The sequence below is a fragment of the Bos indicus x Bos taurus genome, chromosome X (genome assembly GCF_003369695.1).
Source record: "Bos indicus x Bos taurus breed Angus x Brahman F1 hybrid chromosome X, Bos_hybrid_MaternalHap_v2.0, whole genome shotgun sequence".
Classification (NCBI taxonomy): Eukaryota; Metazoa; Chordata; class Mammalia; order Artiodactyla; family Bovidae; genus Bos; species Bos indicus x Bos taurus.
This window is the reverse complement of record NC_040105.1, coordinates 56,357,528-56,370,430: the sequence shown is the minus strand read 5'-3', so window position 1 is coordinate 56,370,430 and position 12,903 is coordinate 56,357,528. Positions and strand designations below refer to the sequence as shown.

At 40.3% G+C, this 12,903-nt stretch overlaps 1 protein-coding gene across 3 annotated transcripts in view; it reads left to right on the top strand.

Annotated features, from left to right (window-relative positions):
- Window positions 1-12,903, top strand: part of CLCN5 (chloride voltage-gated channel 5) — a 183,346-nt gene that overhangs the window by 155,156 nt on the left and 15,287 nt on the right. For all 3 annotated transcript variants that reach the window (XM_027535518.1, XM_027535519.1, XM_027535520.1), the window contains 4 exons: window positions 1,471-1,570; window positions 5,713-5,900; window positions 9,549-9,671; window positions 10,541-10,747. In XM_027535518.1, the coding sequence (XP_027391319.1) occupies window positions 1,471-1,570; window positions 5,713-5,900; window positions 9,549-9,671; window positions 10,541-10,747 (618 nt within the window). The remainder of the gene's footprint in view (window positions 1-1,470; window positions 1,571-5,712; window positions 5,901-9,548; window positions 9,672-10,540; window positions 10,748-12,903) is intronic.

Below are 12,903 nucleotides of genomic sequence, written 5' to 3'. Positions count from 1 at the left end.
AAGCACAGCACAGCACATGCACACAATAATTTATTACTTGTGATGTAGCTGCAGATCAAGATGGGGTAGCTCACTTTCCATTTCAAAGATAAGAAATAGAGGCGGAGAAAGGGGAAGTACTAATGCCAAAGTTGTCAGAATGCTAGGTTTTGAAATGTGAGCACTGAAGAGCTAAATTGACAAGGCTGGGGCCTAAAAAGGTAAAAATTTGTGTACCTCTTGATAGCTGCAGATATTCCCAGCAGGTTTTTGAAAATGAAAGAGATCATCCCTAATATCATTTAGGAACTATAATCACTGTACAGTTAGGGGTTTGTGGTATAGTCTTAGAATTTGCCTGACCTGAATTACAGCCTCATGTAGTAAACTTTAGATTGTATTTTCACCACTCAAATAAGCCCATATTTATTTATTCTTTGAAAAACAATCAGACTATTTTCTATGAGTCAGGAGACCATTTTTGGACCATCTGATGTCCAGGCCAGAAGGAGACCATGGCAGTAAGCAAAACAGGTTGATGTTATAAGAAATTAGCAGCTAAGGGGCTTCCCTGGTGGCTTAGTGGTAAAGAATCTGCCTGCCAGTGCAGGAGACAGGTGTTCAGTCTCTGATCCAGGAAGAAGCCACAAGCCAAGGAGCAACTAAACTAAGCCCGTAAGTCTGTGTGCTACAACTACTGAGCCTGTGCTCTAGAGCCTGGGAACTGCAACTACCGAGCCCACATGCTACAACTATTGAAGCCCAAGCACCACAGAGCCCATAATCCAGAACAAGAGAAGCCACCACAGTGAGAAGCCCATTCAGCACAACTGGAGAGTAGTCCCTGCTCTCCGCAACTAGACAAAAACCTGAGCAGCAGCGGAGACCTAGCACAGCCAACAACAACAAAACAATCTCTAGAAGGCTTCTCTGGTGGTCCAGTGGCTAAGAATCCTCCAGCCAATGCAGGGGACATGGGTTCGATCGCTGCTCCAAGAAGATCCCACATGTCATGGGGCAACTCAGCACACGTGCCGTAACTATGGAGCCTGCATGCCTAGAGTCTCTACTCTGCAACAAGAGAGAAGCCACCACAGTGAGAAGCTTGCACACTGCAACAAAGAGTAGCCCCTGCTCACCACAACTAAAGAAAGTCCACGTGCAACAACGGAGACCCAGTGTAGCCAGAAATAATAAATAAAAGACAAAGGCCTTATTAAAAATGAAAGCAAATAGCTACTAAATAGGGAAGCCTTGAATAAGGTGCTTGCAGGCATTGCAGTACTGGAGATTGAAGGTGGGGTTTTGTAAAACAAGGTTCAGTAAACTTCAGAGTTCTTGGTGACTTTGGTTGAGCCAAAGATCTGAGAAGTAACTCTAAATTGGTCTCCTAATCAATAGGTTTGTCTTTGTGTTTCTTTATTGCACATTTTGATGTGAAAAAGCAAGGGTGTGTGTAAAATCTATCAATGTTTTCTCATTTCTCCCTAGATTACCAACAAAAGCAAAGAATCAACATGGGCCTTAATTCACAGTGTGAGCGATGCTTTTTCTGGCTGGTTGTTGATGCTACTTATTGGGCTTTTATCAGGTATGGTAAACTATGTTAACTTTCTAAACAGATTTCCTAAAATTGTGGTGTGCCCGTTCCCCAAGTCATGAACTGAATTGAATGCTGTGCTTTATTGTTTTCCTACATGAAAGAAGTCACTCATGGACCTTTTGGAAGCTTGATGACCTCAACTGTAAAGAGGTATTGATACCTCATCTCCGTCATTAAATAAATCAGATTAAATAAGGAAATGCATTTAAGTGCATTTGTATACTATAAAATATTGTAGCCATCTTAAGGTGCTGTTAGCCCTGACTTTTGGAGCTTATCTTGAGGAAGAACCTTTCTGTTGGAGATGGGGTTTTTGGTTTTTATTTTTTATTTTTTTTCATTTTTTGAGGAGGAGAAGTGGGAGCAACTCTGTGACTGGCAGGATCTTGATCTCTGACCAGGGATTGAACCCATGCCCTGGCAGTGAAAGCATCAAGTCCTAACCACCGGACCACCAGGGAATTCCCAGTTGTTTTTTTTTAACATATACCACATGGGTAAAGAATCTGCCTCCAATGCAAGAGACCTGGGTTCGATCCCTGGGTCAGGAAGATCCCCTGGCGGAGGGCATGGCTACCCACTCTAGTATTCTTGTCTGGAGAATCCTATGGACAGAGGAGCCTGGTGGGCGATAGTCCATGGGGTTGCAAAAGAGTCAGGCTTTCTTTACGTTGGATTTAGGAAAGAAGATGTAGAAGAGGACTTCTTGAAAGATTTTTGTAGTTACTTCTTAAACATCTTCTCTCTTCATTTAGGGGTAAAATATGTAGGACATGACTCATACCCTTAAGGGGCCTACATTCTTATTCTTTCATGGTGGTTGAGGACTGGGGTGGTACTACCTTTTCCTGTCTTCTCCATCAAGCTCCTAAGCCACTCCAACTATATGGTCTATCTAGGAATAGTATCAGAGAAGGAAATGGCAACCCACCCCAGTGTTCTTGCCTGGAGAATCCCAGGGATGGGGGAGCCTGGTGGACTGCCATCTATGGGGTCGTACAGAGTTGGACACAACTGAAGCGACTTAGCAGCAACAGCAGCAGGAATAGTATACTTGCTTTGCAATACAGCTTCAAAACAGGTCCCTAAGCAGGCTTCCCTTCCTGTGGTGGCAGCAGAAAACCAAGAATACCAGGCAGAAATGCTGAGATTTATATTCCCATGGCATTAAAAAAAATGGGTCTAGGAAGACTAGGAATAATGAGCTGAAATAGAAGTTAGGTGGGAAATCAGGAGGTAGTTGGGATGGAATGGTAGTTAACAGCATAGCTCTAGTTTGTGGCTTCTTGGATTTGAATCCCAGCCCCACCAATTGCTAGTTTTTTGACTTTAGGCAGGTTTCTTAACCCTTGAAAGCTTTAGTTTACTGACTTGTAAAATAGGGATAATAAGAGTACCTATTTTGCAAGTTTGTTGTGAGAATTGAATGAAGTACAATATATATAGCACTCAGCACAGCACCCAGTTGTTCACAAGCTGCTGTTACTTAGAGATAATTCATGAGCCGTGGAGTATAAAGTGATCACAGCAGCTAGTGGGAGCTGCTGCCATTCTGTCATAGCACCCTGCAGCCCCATCTCCTGTCAGTGGGCTCCTTGGGGGGGATATGCAGGGGATGTTCACCGTGTGCCACATTGTTTACATAAAATGCCCCCATTTTTCTTGAACGCTGTGGCATTGCGCTTGCCTCTCCAATGCATAGATACTAACTCTCCACCATCCCACCCCTTGTTTCTTTGTCATGGAATAGGAAACTAAGATCCAGTAGGCTTGTTTACCCCCAGATACTTTTGAGGCATCAGGCTACCACATAGTAAATCTGGTTTGTTATTTGATTTAATTCTGTGCACTTTGGTAATAGCTCGTGTGTTACAGCCAAATCTGGTGACTATCCTGTGTTTTCTACGTTAGTTAAATCTCTGCAGGTCCATTTGCTAAAAAAAAAAAAAAAAAAAAAAAATCATAGCAAATCAGAAACTGTTCATTCATAACAGAGTTTTCAAAGATTATTTCTGGGCCAGGGGTCAGCAAGCTTTTTCTATAAAGAGCCAGACTAAATATTTTAGGATTTGTGGGCCAAATGATCTCTATAGCACAAATGTGGCTGTAGATAGTAGGTACACAAACAAACTGGACTGTGACCAAGAAAAGCTTTATTTAAGAACACAGAGGTGGATTTGACCCTCAGGCCATAGTTTTCCAACCCATGGTCTAGGGTGTTAATGCTGCCCATTCTCTGGCTCGTACAGAAGAGAGAATATGGTCTGGACAGTTTAGAGCTGGCTCATAATAGACTGAGTGGGCTGTAATGTAAAATATTACACAGAGGCTGAAGAGAAGGAAGGGGGCTGATAAAGGATTATATAGATACAAGTGACCTTGAAAAAAATCTTAGATAAATATTAGTAGCCAGTTTTTTTTTTTTTTTCTTTTGGCTGCACCTAGTGGCCTGCCCGATCTTAGCTCCTGGACCAGGGATTGAACCTGGGCCCTGGCAGTGAAAGCACCAAGTCCTAACCATTGGACAACCAGGGAGTCCCAGGAGCCAGATTTCAAGGGGAGGTAACCATTGTAGAAGTTTTGGAGCTACTGGGTAGTCACTGGAAGGAGAGAAGGGACAGAAGCATGAAATGATAGCATGGACAAGTGGAAGCACTGCATTCTCTAGGGTAGGGGAAACCCCCTAAAATTTGTAACCAGGGAAGAAAGAGCCAACTGGGAAAAGAAGAGGGAGACATACAAGGGAAGATAGAATGCAGAGTACCAGGGTTAGGTAGAATAAGACGTACACACATGAAACAACCAGAGAATTAGCCAAACTCTTTAACATCGCTTAGTTTTCTGAATTCAGGCAATAAGTGCAATAGAATTTAGAAGGAAGAGACGATGGGGGCTGGAGTGGCCGAGAGTAGGTTCAAACAGTTTGTCAGATTTGACTAGGTTGTTCAAGTGTGTAAATAACCTGTATTAACACTCTTAGCACCTACCAAAACATACACACGGTATGGCCTCCGGCCTGTTGGAACATAGGCATAATATCCTCCACTTTTTAATGTATGTCTTGTCACTAGGTGGTCAGTGAATATTTTTCTTCCCCTCATACACACAGGGTATTTTGTTTTTAAGCATTGGAGAGCAACAATAGAAGCAGTGTGTCTGAATGCAGGAACAGTCTGGGAATTCAGGTGCTGTGAATTTTATGATGTCTTTGCTATTTCCCTAAAGCACGATTCTAGACCATTTAATTTCTTTATTCCAGTGTTTCTTCATCTGGATAACAGAAATGATGAGAAGGCCAGAATTGAAAGTATTATAACTATCTTAACCCTATCAGTCTACTAGCCATAGTACATGAATCCTCATAATCCTCATAATCATTCTCATAATTTTCTTTGAGGAATGGTCTGTATAAAATATTTTTTGCTCCTTCTCACTAAGAAAACCAGTTCATGCCCTAGGCTCAGGAGGCTTCAGCCTGCCTATAGCTTCATCTCATCTCCCATGTACATCACAATTTGCTTTTATAAATTCCATTCCCTTAGCCTAGAATGCTTTCCTGCCATTGCTCAAATCCCCTTGTTCCTGGTGACAAATCAGTATCAAGACTGAGCGCTTCTCCTCATGGTCTTCATCAACTGCCCCCATCAAGCCATCTCAAATACATGTCATATAATATTCTTCAACATGGGCAGTTCAGATTTTCTCAGTCTTATGTATAAAGTGAGAATAAAACAATCTTTAATAAACTTGACTTTCTTTATGGATCAACCTTCATCAACTCGCAGTCAAAGCAGAGTCTTTGCCAGGTGAGGCAGCTAAAAGTCAAATCCACTCACTCCTTACCCCCAACCCAACCACTTTGCTCTCTTCTAAGTTTCCCATATAGAAATTCTGCAAGACACAGTGTTTAGTGTAGACAATGCTTTTTTCCCCTCTTGAAGAGGCATTTGAAACAGGTAAAATCTATCAGAAATAATAGGTAAGAAGCAAGCAGACAATCAGGTTGCAAAGGAGGTTGCAGAAGGAGGTTGCAAACAGAATAAAAATGTATATACTTGTCCATTATTGTGATTCCTTTTCCCTTATTTTCTCTTACAACCGTAACCTTTCCTTCCCTTCCCTCAAATCAGGTTCCCTAGCTGGCTTGATAGACATCTCTGCTCACTGGATGACAGATTTAAAAGAAGGTATATGTACATTAGGAATCTGGTTTAACCATGAACACTGTTGCTGGAACTCCAACCATGTCACCTTTGAAAATAGAGACAAATGCCCAGAGTGGAATAGCTGGTCCCAGCTTATCATCAGCACGAATGAGGTAACACATGAAGATTTCTGAACTGCTGACTTAATTTTTCTTACATTTACTTCATTTCTTATACTGTCCTCGTGGCAATTGTGGAATCTTCCTTTACTTTCCTTTTCAGGAAAAGGGGAACCAGTGCCAGCTGCCTTTCTCTGTGGTTTAAGTGCAGCCCTGTTTCTATATCTTCTGACATGTGGAGTTTGATGCTTATACAACAAAATAATTTTTTTTGCTTGTTTTTAACAAACCATGTTTCTTCTTAGTTGTTAGTACATGGTGTGACTGACTCTTTCTCTAGTAATTTCCGTAGAAATGCCATAGTCAGCCAACGGATAAGCTATAATTTCTAACAAAAGATGGAATGGGTTAAAAATGTGTTTAAGCAAATTTTCCCTGAGCATTGTATTAGAACATTAAAAAAATATATTCTTTAGCAAAATAGCAGAAACCCAGGAATAAAATTGTTCATGGCCCCCTTTTGAAATGAAAATTGAATTTGTCCTTGTCTTCTAGCAAATTGTTTTGGATATAACAGTAACTTTGTGTTTCAGTTCCTTACCTTGCTCTTACCACTTGATTTGTGTGTTAGATCTCTCCTACTGAACACAAAAGCACATGAAATAACTCTCAACTCCCAATTCCACTCTGGCTTCTGCACAGGTACTTCTAAAACAGGTACCATCCCAGCTCAGTCCTCATCTACTGTGTTAGGAAAGTGAGAAGGACAAGACTGGAATAGTTGTTTGTACATTTAACATTTATTTTCATACCTACTTTGGTCCGCAAACAATTTGAAGCCCCCGCCCCCCCCAGCCGCAGACTCAGTCAAGGCAAAAGAAGGATAAGAAAATAATGTCAGAAATAAGAGTATTTATGTACATATCTGACTATGCATATTGGCTTGTGAAAGAGGTCAATTAGAGGATTAACTGCATACTATACGTGTGAGACGTTTATGTTTGTGCTTCTCAAACCGGGTTAAGGTCAGCATACCAGAGGGTATGTGAAACCTCAGCATATGTGCTGTGTGCCTTCCCAGAGTATCAGTGTTTCCCAAGTATTTGGAAGAAATTTTTTTCCCCAAAATTAAATGTAAACAATTGTTGTAAAGGAATGAAGGATTTCCATGTTTAAGATAAAACAGAATCTCTATTTCAGCTCTGCTCCTGTCTGGGTACCCCACCCCCATCCTCTTGGATGGAGAAAAGTTTGAGAAGCCCTGGAATTTAGCATGAGTGTGTGTGTGTGTGTGTGTGTGTGTGTGTGTGTGTGTGTGTGATTCCCTTGCTTTTTTAAAACTCTTTTTATTTTTGAAGTAGTTATAGATTCCCAGGAAGTTACAAACCAAGGTACAGGAAGGTCCCCATAGCCTTCACCCAGCCTCCCCCAGTCATGACATAAGTATGTGTGCATATGTGCTAAATCGCTTCAGTTGTGACTGACTCTTTGCAACCCTATGGACTGTAGTCTGCTAGGTTCTCCTGACCATGGAATTCTCCAGGCAAGAATATTGGAGTGGATTGCCATGGTCTCCTCCAGGGGATCTTCCCAACACAGGGATCAAATCGGCGTCTCTTATGTCTCCTGCATTGGCAGGCAGGTTCTTAACTGCTAGCACCACCTGGGAAGCCCCTAACATTTAAGTATTTGTTGTTGTTCAGTCCCTCAGTCATGTCCGACTCTTTGTGACCCCATGGACTGCAGCACTCCAGGCTTCCCTGTCTTTCACCATTTCCCAGAGTTTGCTCAAACTCATGTCCATCGAGTTGGTGATGCCATCCTACCATCTCATCCTCTGTCATCCCCTTCTCCTCCCGCCTTCAATCTTTCCCACCGTCAGGGTCTTTTCCAATGAGTTGGCTCTTCACATCAGGTGGCCAAAGTGTTTATAGTACACTAGCAAAACAAATAATGTGACATTGTTGCAACCTACAGACCTTATATTCACCCATTTTATGAGCATAGAAGAGAAAGAGGGGGAAGGAGACAGTGAGTGTGTATGTGCAGGCACACAGTTCACTGTAATTTTAGCACATATATAGATTTGTGTAGCCACCACCACAATCAAAATGTAGAAGTGTGATTCCATCACCACAAGGCTTCCCAAAGCTAATCCTTTGAGCTATGTGTATGTGTGTTTAAGTGTTCCAACCGTAACTTTCAAATTGGAGATTTGCTCAAGTGATAACTTTCTCTGGCTGTCCTTTTAATGAGTGAAATCCTTACCTGGGGAGAGTTAGTTCTAGCTTTTAAAGAGTTCTGCTGCCAGGAACTTGGCCTCCTGATCTCTGCCTCTAGTCAGTTTCAGCCACTTTCTTCTTTCTTCCCCTTTCCTCTTTGTTTCCTCCTCGTATTCTTCCTCCCTAGCTACATTCTAAAGGCCAAGAGAGAGCAATCATTTGTTCCTCTCAGGGACTAAAATAATGGGAAGCCTATGTCAAAATTATAACTCAGGAAAAAAAAAAACCTGAGTGTTTTGGTTTTCCTCGTCTAGGTCAGTGAATTTTTTGATGGTGTTTTAGGTTTTAAGGGGCTTCCCTGGTGGCTCAGAGGTTAAAGCATCTGCCTGGAATGCAGGAGACCCAGGTTCGATCCCTGGATCAGGAAGATCCCCTGGAGAAGGAAATGGCAACCCACTCCAGTACCCTTGCCTGGAGAATCCCATGGAGGGAGGTTTTAAGATGCCAAAAGTCCACTGAGTTTTGTGATCCATATAATTTGAGTGAGTTTCAACTTCTAATATTTCTATCACCAAGCATCTTACGCCAATGTTCAAAATATTGTTTGTTTGTTTTTTAAGGCATAGCTATTTTGCAAGGCAAATGGTGGTGAATCCTTACTAATGGTCAAAATTAGATTTCTTTTCTGGCAGACTTCATTATAATATATAATAATATGTATATATTCTTATATAAGAATAAGTATATTATTTCCATTTTTTAAAATAGTCATCTCTGTTTTATTCTTTGGGCTATCTGATATCTCATTGTTTTATCTGATGGTCACAGCCCAAAACGTTTTACTGCATATTCTTGTTGCTATTCAATGACTACATCTTTGCTACTACAGTGGAAAAATTCTCTCAAAGATGTGGTCATCTCTACAGAATATCATTGCTTATTTTAAGGAAAACACCCAAGAATTTTATAACCGCCTATGAGAATTTGACACCAAGGTAGGTAGTAGCCAAAGGTGAATTTAATGGAATTCTAGAGCCAGTCTTCACTTGAAATGTGTAGCCAAGGTTCAGCCATTTCAATAAAAGGACTGCTAAGACTTTTAATGAAATTGACATAGTATGTGTGTATGTGTATATATATATATATGTGTGTGTGTGTATATATATATATATATATTTGACTACAAAATCTATCAAAGCACTCATATAGAAAGTGAATTTGTGTTTTCATTCTTGTCCATCCTTAGAAGCCATCCTCACTTTCCTTTGGGTGGAGCAAAGCCTCTCATTTTCTGTAGCAAATGAGCTGACAGTGTTTTAGTAGTTGCTTTGCTGACAGTCTGGAAGAAACATTTTGAGCAATTTAATATTGTTTGTTTATTTTCTGACCTCCTCTCCTGAAAACCCATTACTTAAGAGCTGCATGCCTCCTTGAGGTTGTCTAGGCTAAAACCAGCTTCTTTCTTTTCCCCCTGTTCCAGGGAGCCTTTGCCTACATAGTCAATTATTTCATGTACGTCCTCTGGGCTCTCCTATTTGCCTTCCTTGCTGTATCTCTTGTCAAGGTGTTTGCACCTTATGCCTGTGGCTCTGGAATCCCTGAGGTGAGTCTCTAAAATGGTTTATAATGGTTTATAAGTGGTAACAATAATTAATCCTTTTTAGTTAAAACCATTTAATATGTATTCCAGCATATACTGTAGTTGAATATTAAATGAGATCAGATCCTGAGGCAGTCTAGGGCCTTTCTAGATCTTCCCTTAAGTTTCCTCCCAGACTGGGCCACATAAACATTTAAAGGGAGTTAATTCCTAGCCTCCTACGGGTTTCTGGTGAACCAGCCCCCTGAAGAATTCCCCGACTCCTAACCAAGAAGCTTTTAGGGTAGACCACAGGATTCTGGTCTGAAAAAATAGTGGTACTGTCAACTTTTTTAGAGCAGAAGAAATGAAATTATTTTGCTACATTTTTTACAACATGATTTGGGCTAGAAGGAGGGTGATTAAAACCCTATTTCTAACGACTTTTGGTTTAGATTACTTGATAGTAACTGAAACCACTGAGATTTTAGGTTACCTGGATGGCCTTGCCTCTCTCTGTTTCCTGATCAAGTGATAGCTACAGATTTTTTGGCAGAGAGTCAAGGCTATACTAGTAAGGGAAAGTAAGAAAAACACCCTCCCCTCTCAGCTGCCCCTTCTCCACACACATGCACTCTCATACTTAACAGTACTCCCTTGCCCAGCTATCACATGCGCCCCCCCCCCCCACAAAAGAAAAGGGAGCATAAAAGTTTTAAGAACATTTCTCATTTTCTTGGTCTCCTGGGTCCCCTCCCAAACTTGAATCACAGTTTCAAGCTTTTATGTATCACTTGTTTAAAAGGTGTAGTTTCTATAATGAGGACCAGATTTATTGCTTCTTAGCCTTGTTTCCTTACTTAGTCCGTGTTCAATCTGTGTTTAACCTGCAGATAAAAACTATCTTGAGTGGTTTCATTATTAGGGGCTATTTGGGTAAGTGGACCCTGATGATCAAAACCATCACACTGGTACTGGCAGTGTCATCTGGCCTGAGCTTGGGCAAAGAGGGCCCCCTAGTGCACGTGGCTTGCTGCTGTGGGAACATCCTATGCCACTGCTTCAACAAATACAGGAAGAATGAAGCCAAGCGCAGAGAGGTAATAACAAATGACTTTACCAGTCTTTTTTTTTTTTTTTTTGGTGAGAGCACAAATGGTACAATCTTAGGGATGACAATTGGGGGATTCTACTGGTTAATGCAAATACTCTTTGACCCAGAAGTTCCATTTCTAGAAATTTATCTTGCAGACATTCTACCGTGTGTGCACAAAGGTTTGTGGGAATAGTCAGTGCAGCATCTGTCAACATAGTGAAAAACTGAAGCAATCCAAGTGACCATCAGTGGGGGACTGACTGAATAAACAATATTCTGTCCATACTCTAGAATCCTATGCAACTCTTAATGAGATAATGCTATGTATACTAACATGGAATGATGGCTATAAAGTACCATTAAACTTTGAAAAGCCAATCTCAGAATAATGTGTATAGTAAAAGTCAGTTAATGTTTTTGTAAAGTGTGTATATATGCTCCTTGAAAGAAATGGCTGAGAAGTGGTTTCACCCCAAACTGTTAAAAAAAATGTCTACTTCTGGTGAGGGGGAAAGTGAGGTAGATGCTGGTGAGGAAGAAGTAAAGACTTTAACTTTTTATAATATATAATTCTATACAAGAATGTGTGATTTCTGTTCCAAAGAAGTTGCAGAAATAATGGAAGACTTTTTAAAGAAGTTTATTCCTGTGAAAGAATATAAGTTCAGCATGTGTTTCAGATGCCAGCTTTTTTATCTTTTATTTCTACCTAACAGCATACTGTATTTGTTTCTCTGTATTCGATTTCTCTCTCCCTGCCTTCCACCTCAGCCCTGCAAATGAGTCCCACTGCAGTATCTCTATAGTTGTTCTCATGTTTATACAGTTATTAATGTGTGTCATTTTCAGGAGGAAGACCATTTTTTAAGAAGTTCCAAGTCATTAGTTACTTTTTTCCTGCTATAATTAAGAATTTGAGAAAATAATGGTTCTTGCTTTTTTTTCCTCTTGAATTACAAAGAAATCACATATGGAATGGGTCAAGACCAAGGTTATTTCATTGAAGAGGATTTTTCACAAAATTAGAACCTCGTGATTTATTCTGAAAGCAAAAGAAAACAAAATTCCCCATAAGACTCGGAAAAAAAAAAAAAAAAACTCAAAGATGTTGAAATTTAAAATGTGGAATACATTTTGATGGTTCAAGGGGAAAAGTTCCTGGCAGGAGAGGTAGGCTAGCAGGAGAGAGAGGGAAATCCGAGTAGGTTGTTTAGCTATCTGTCAAATACATAAAGGCAGTCTTATACTGGTGAAGTTGTTCGATAGGAGTAATGTACAACAGAAGCTAAAGAGATGAAAAAAAAAAACATTTTAACTGGCAAGAGTAAAGTGTTGATTGTTGCTGGTTTTGCATAAGTAGAGGTGACTTTGAAACTGTAGATTGGTGATTACTTTCATTTTATTTAATATAAAATTGGCATTTTTGTTCAAACAGTTCTTATAAAATGAAAGAAGAGTTTGATTTGGCTGTTTTTCTGTACAGATATCATATATTTCTAACTAAACTCATGAATAGTTGAATATGTCATTCACTTCTTATTGCTTATATAGAGTTTGCAGTTATTTTTTCCTGGTGTTCTCACCATCAGCAGTAACCCTTTTATGTCCTCGGGCCTTGTCATAGTGGCCAGATGGTTGAGCGTAAAATAGAGATTTGAGAAAGCAGGGCACAGGTAGACTCCACTCTACAACTTACTGGCCAGTTCAACTCTTCCTTCTCCCTCGTAATTCATCCTAAACAAAGTCACTGAAATCCCCTTTCTGAAGTTCTGTGTTAAATGTCCTCATCCTTCTTAGATGAAAGCCATTCTAGTCTTGAATTTCAGAGTCCTCCCCAGCTAGCACCAGAGATCACTTTCCCCCACACCCTTCGTTTTCCTGAGCCATCTTGCACTTCCAGAAAAACCTACCTATTTGCCAAGAACCACTTTTTTTTCTTTAAAAAACTGACAGTTTTATTTTACTTCCTTTTAAAAATAGCTCCTTGATACCACACATCATATATCACTCCACAGCAACCAGAATCCAACAAACTGACTTTCTTGGTCTATTAATTCTGGTGTGTTGGTGTGTTTATCATGCACCTTTTACATTCATATGTCTACAAAGATGGTACTCTTGAAATATCACTTGCTCTCTTTCCCCACCTCCTTGTCCCTT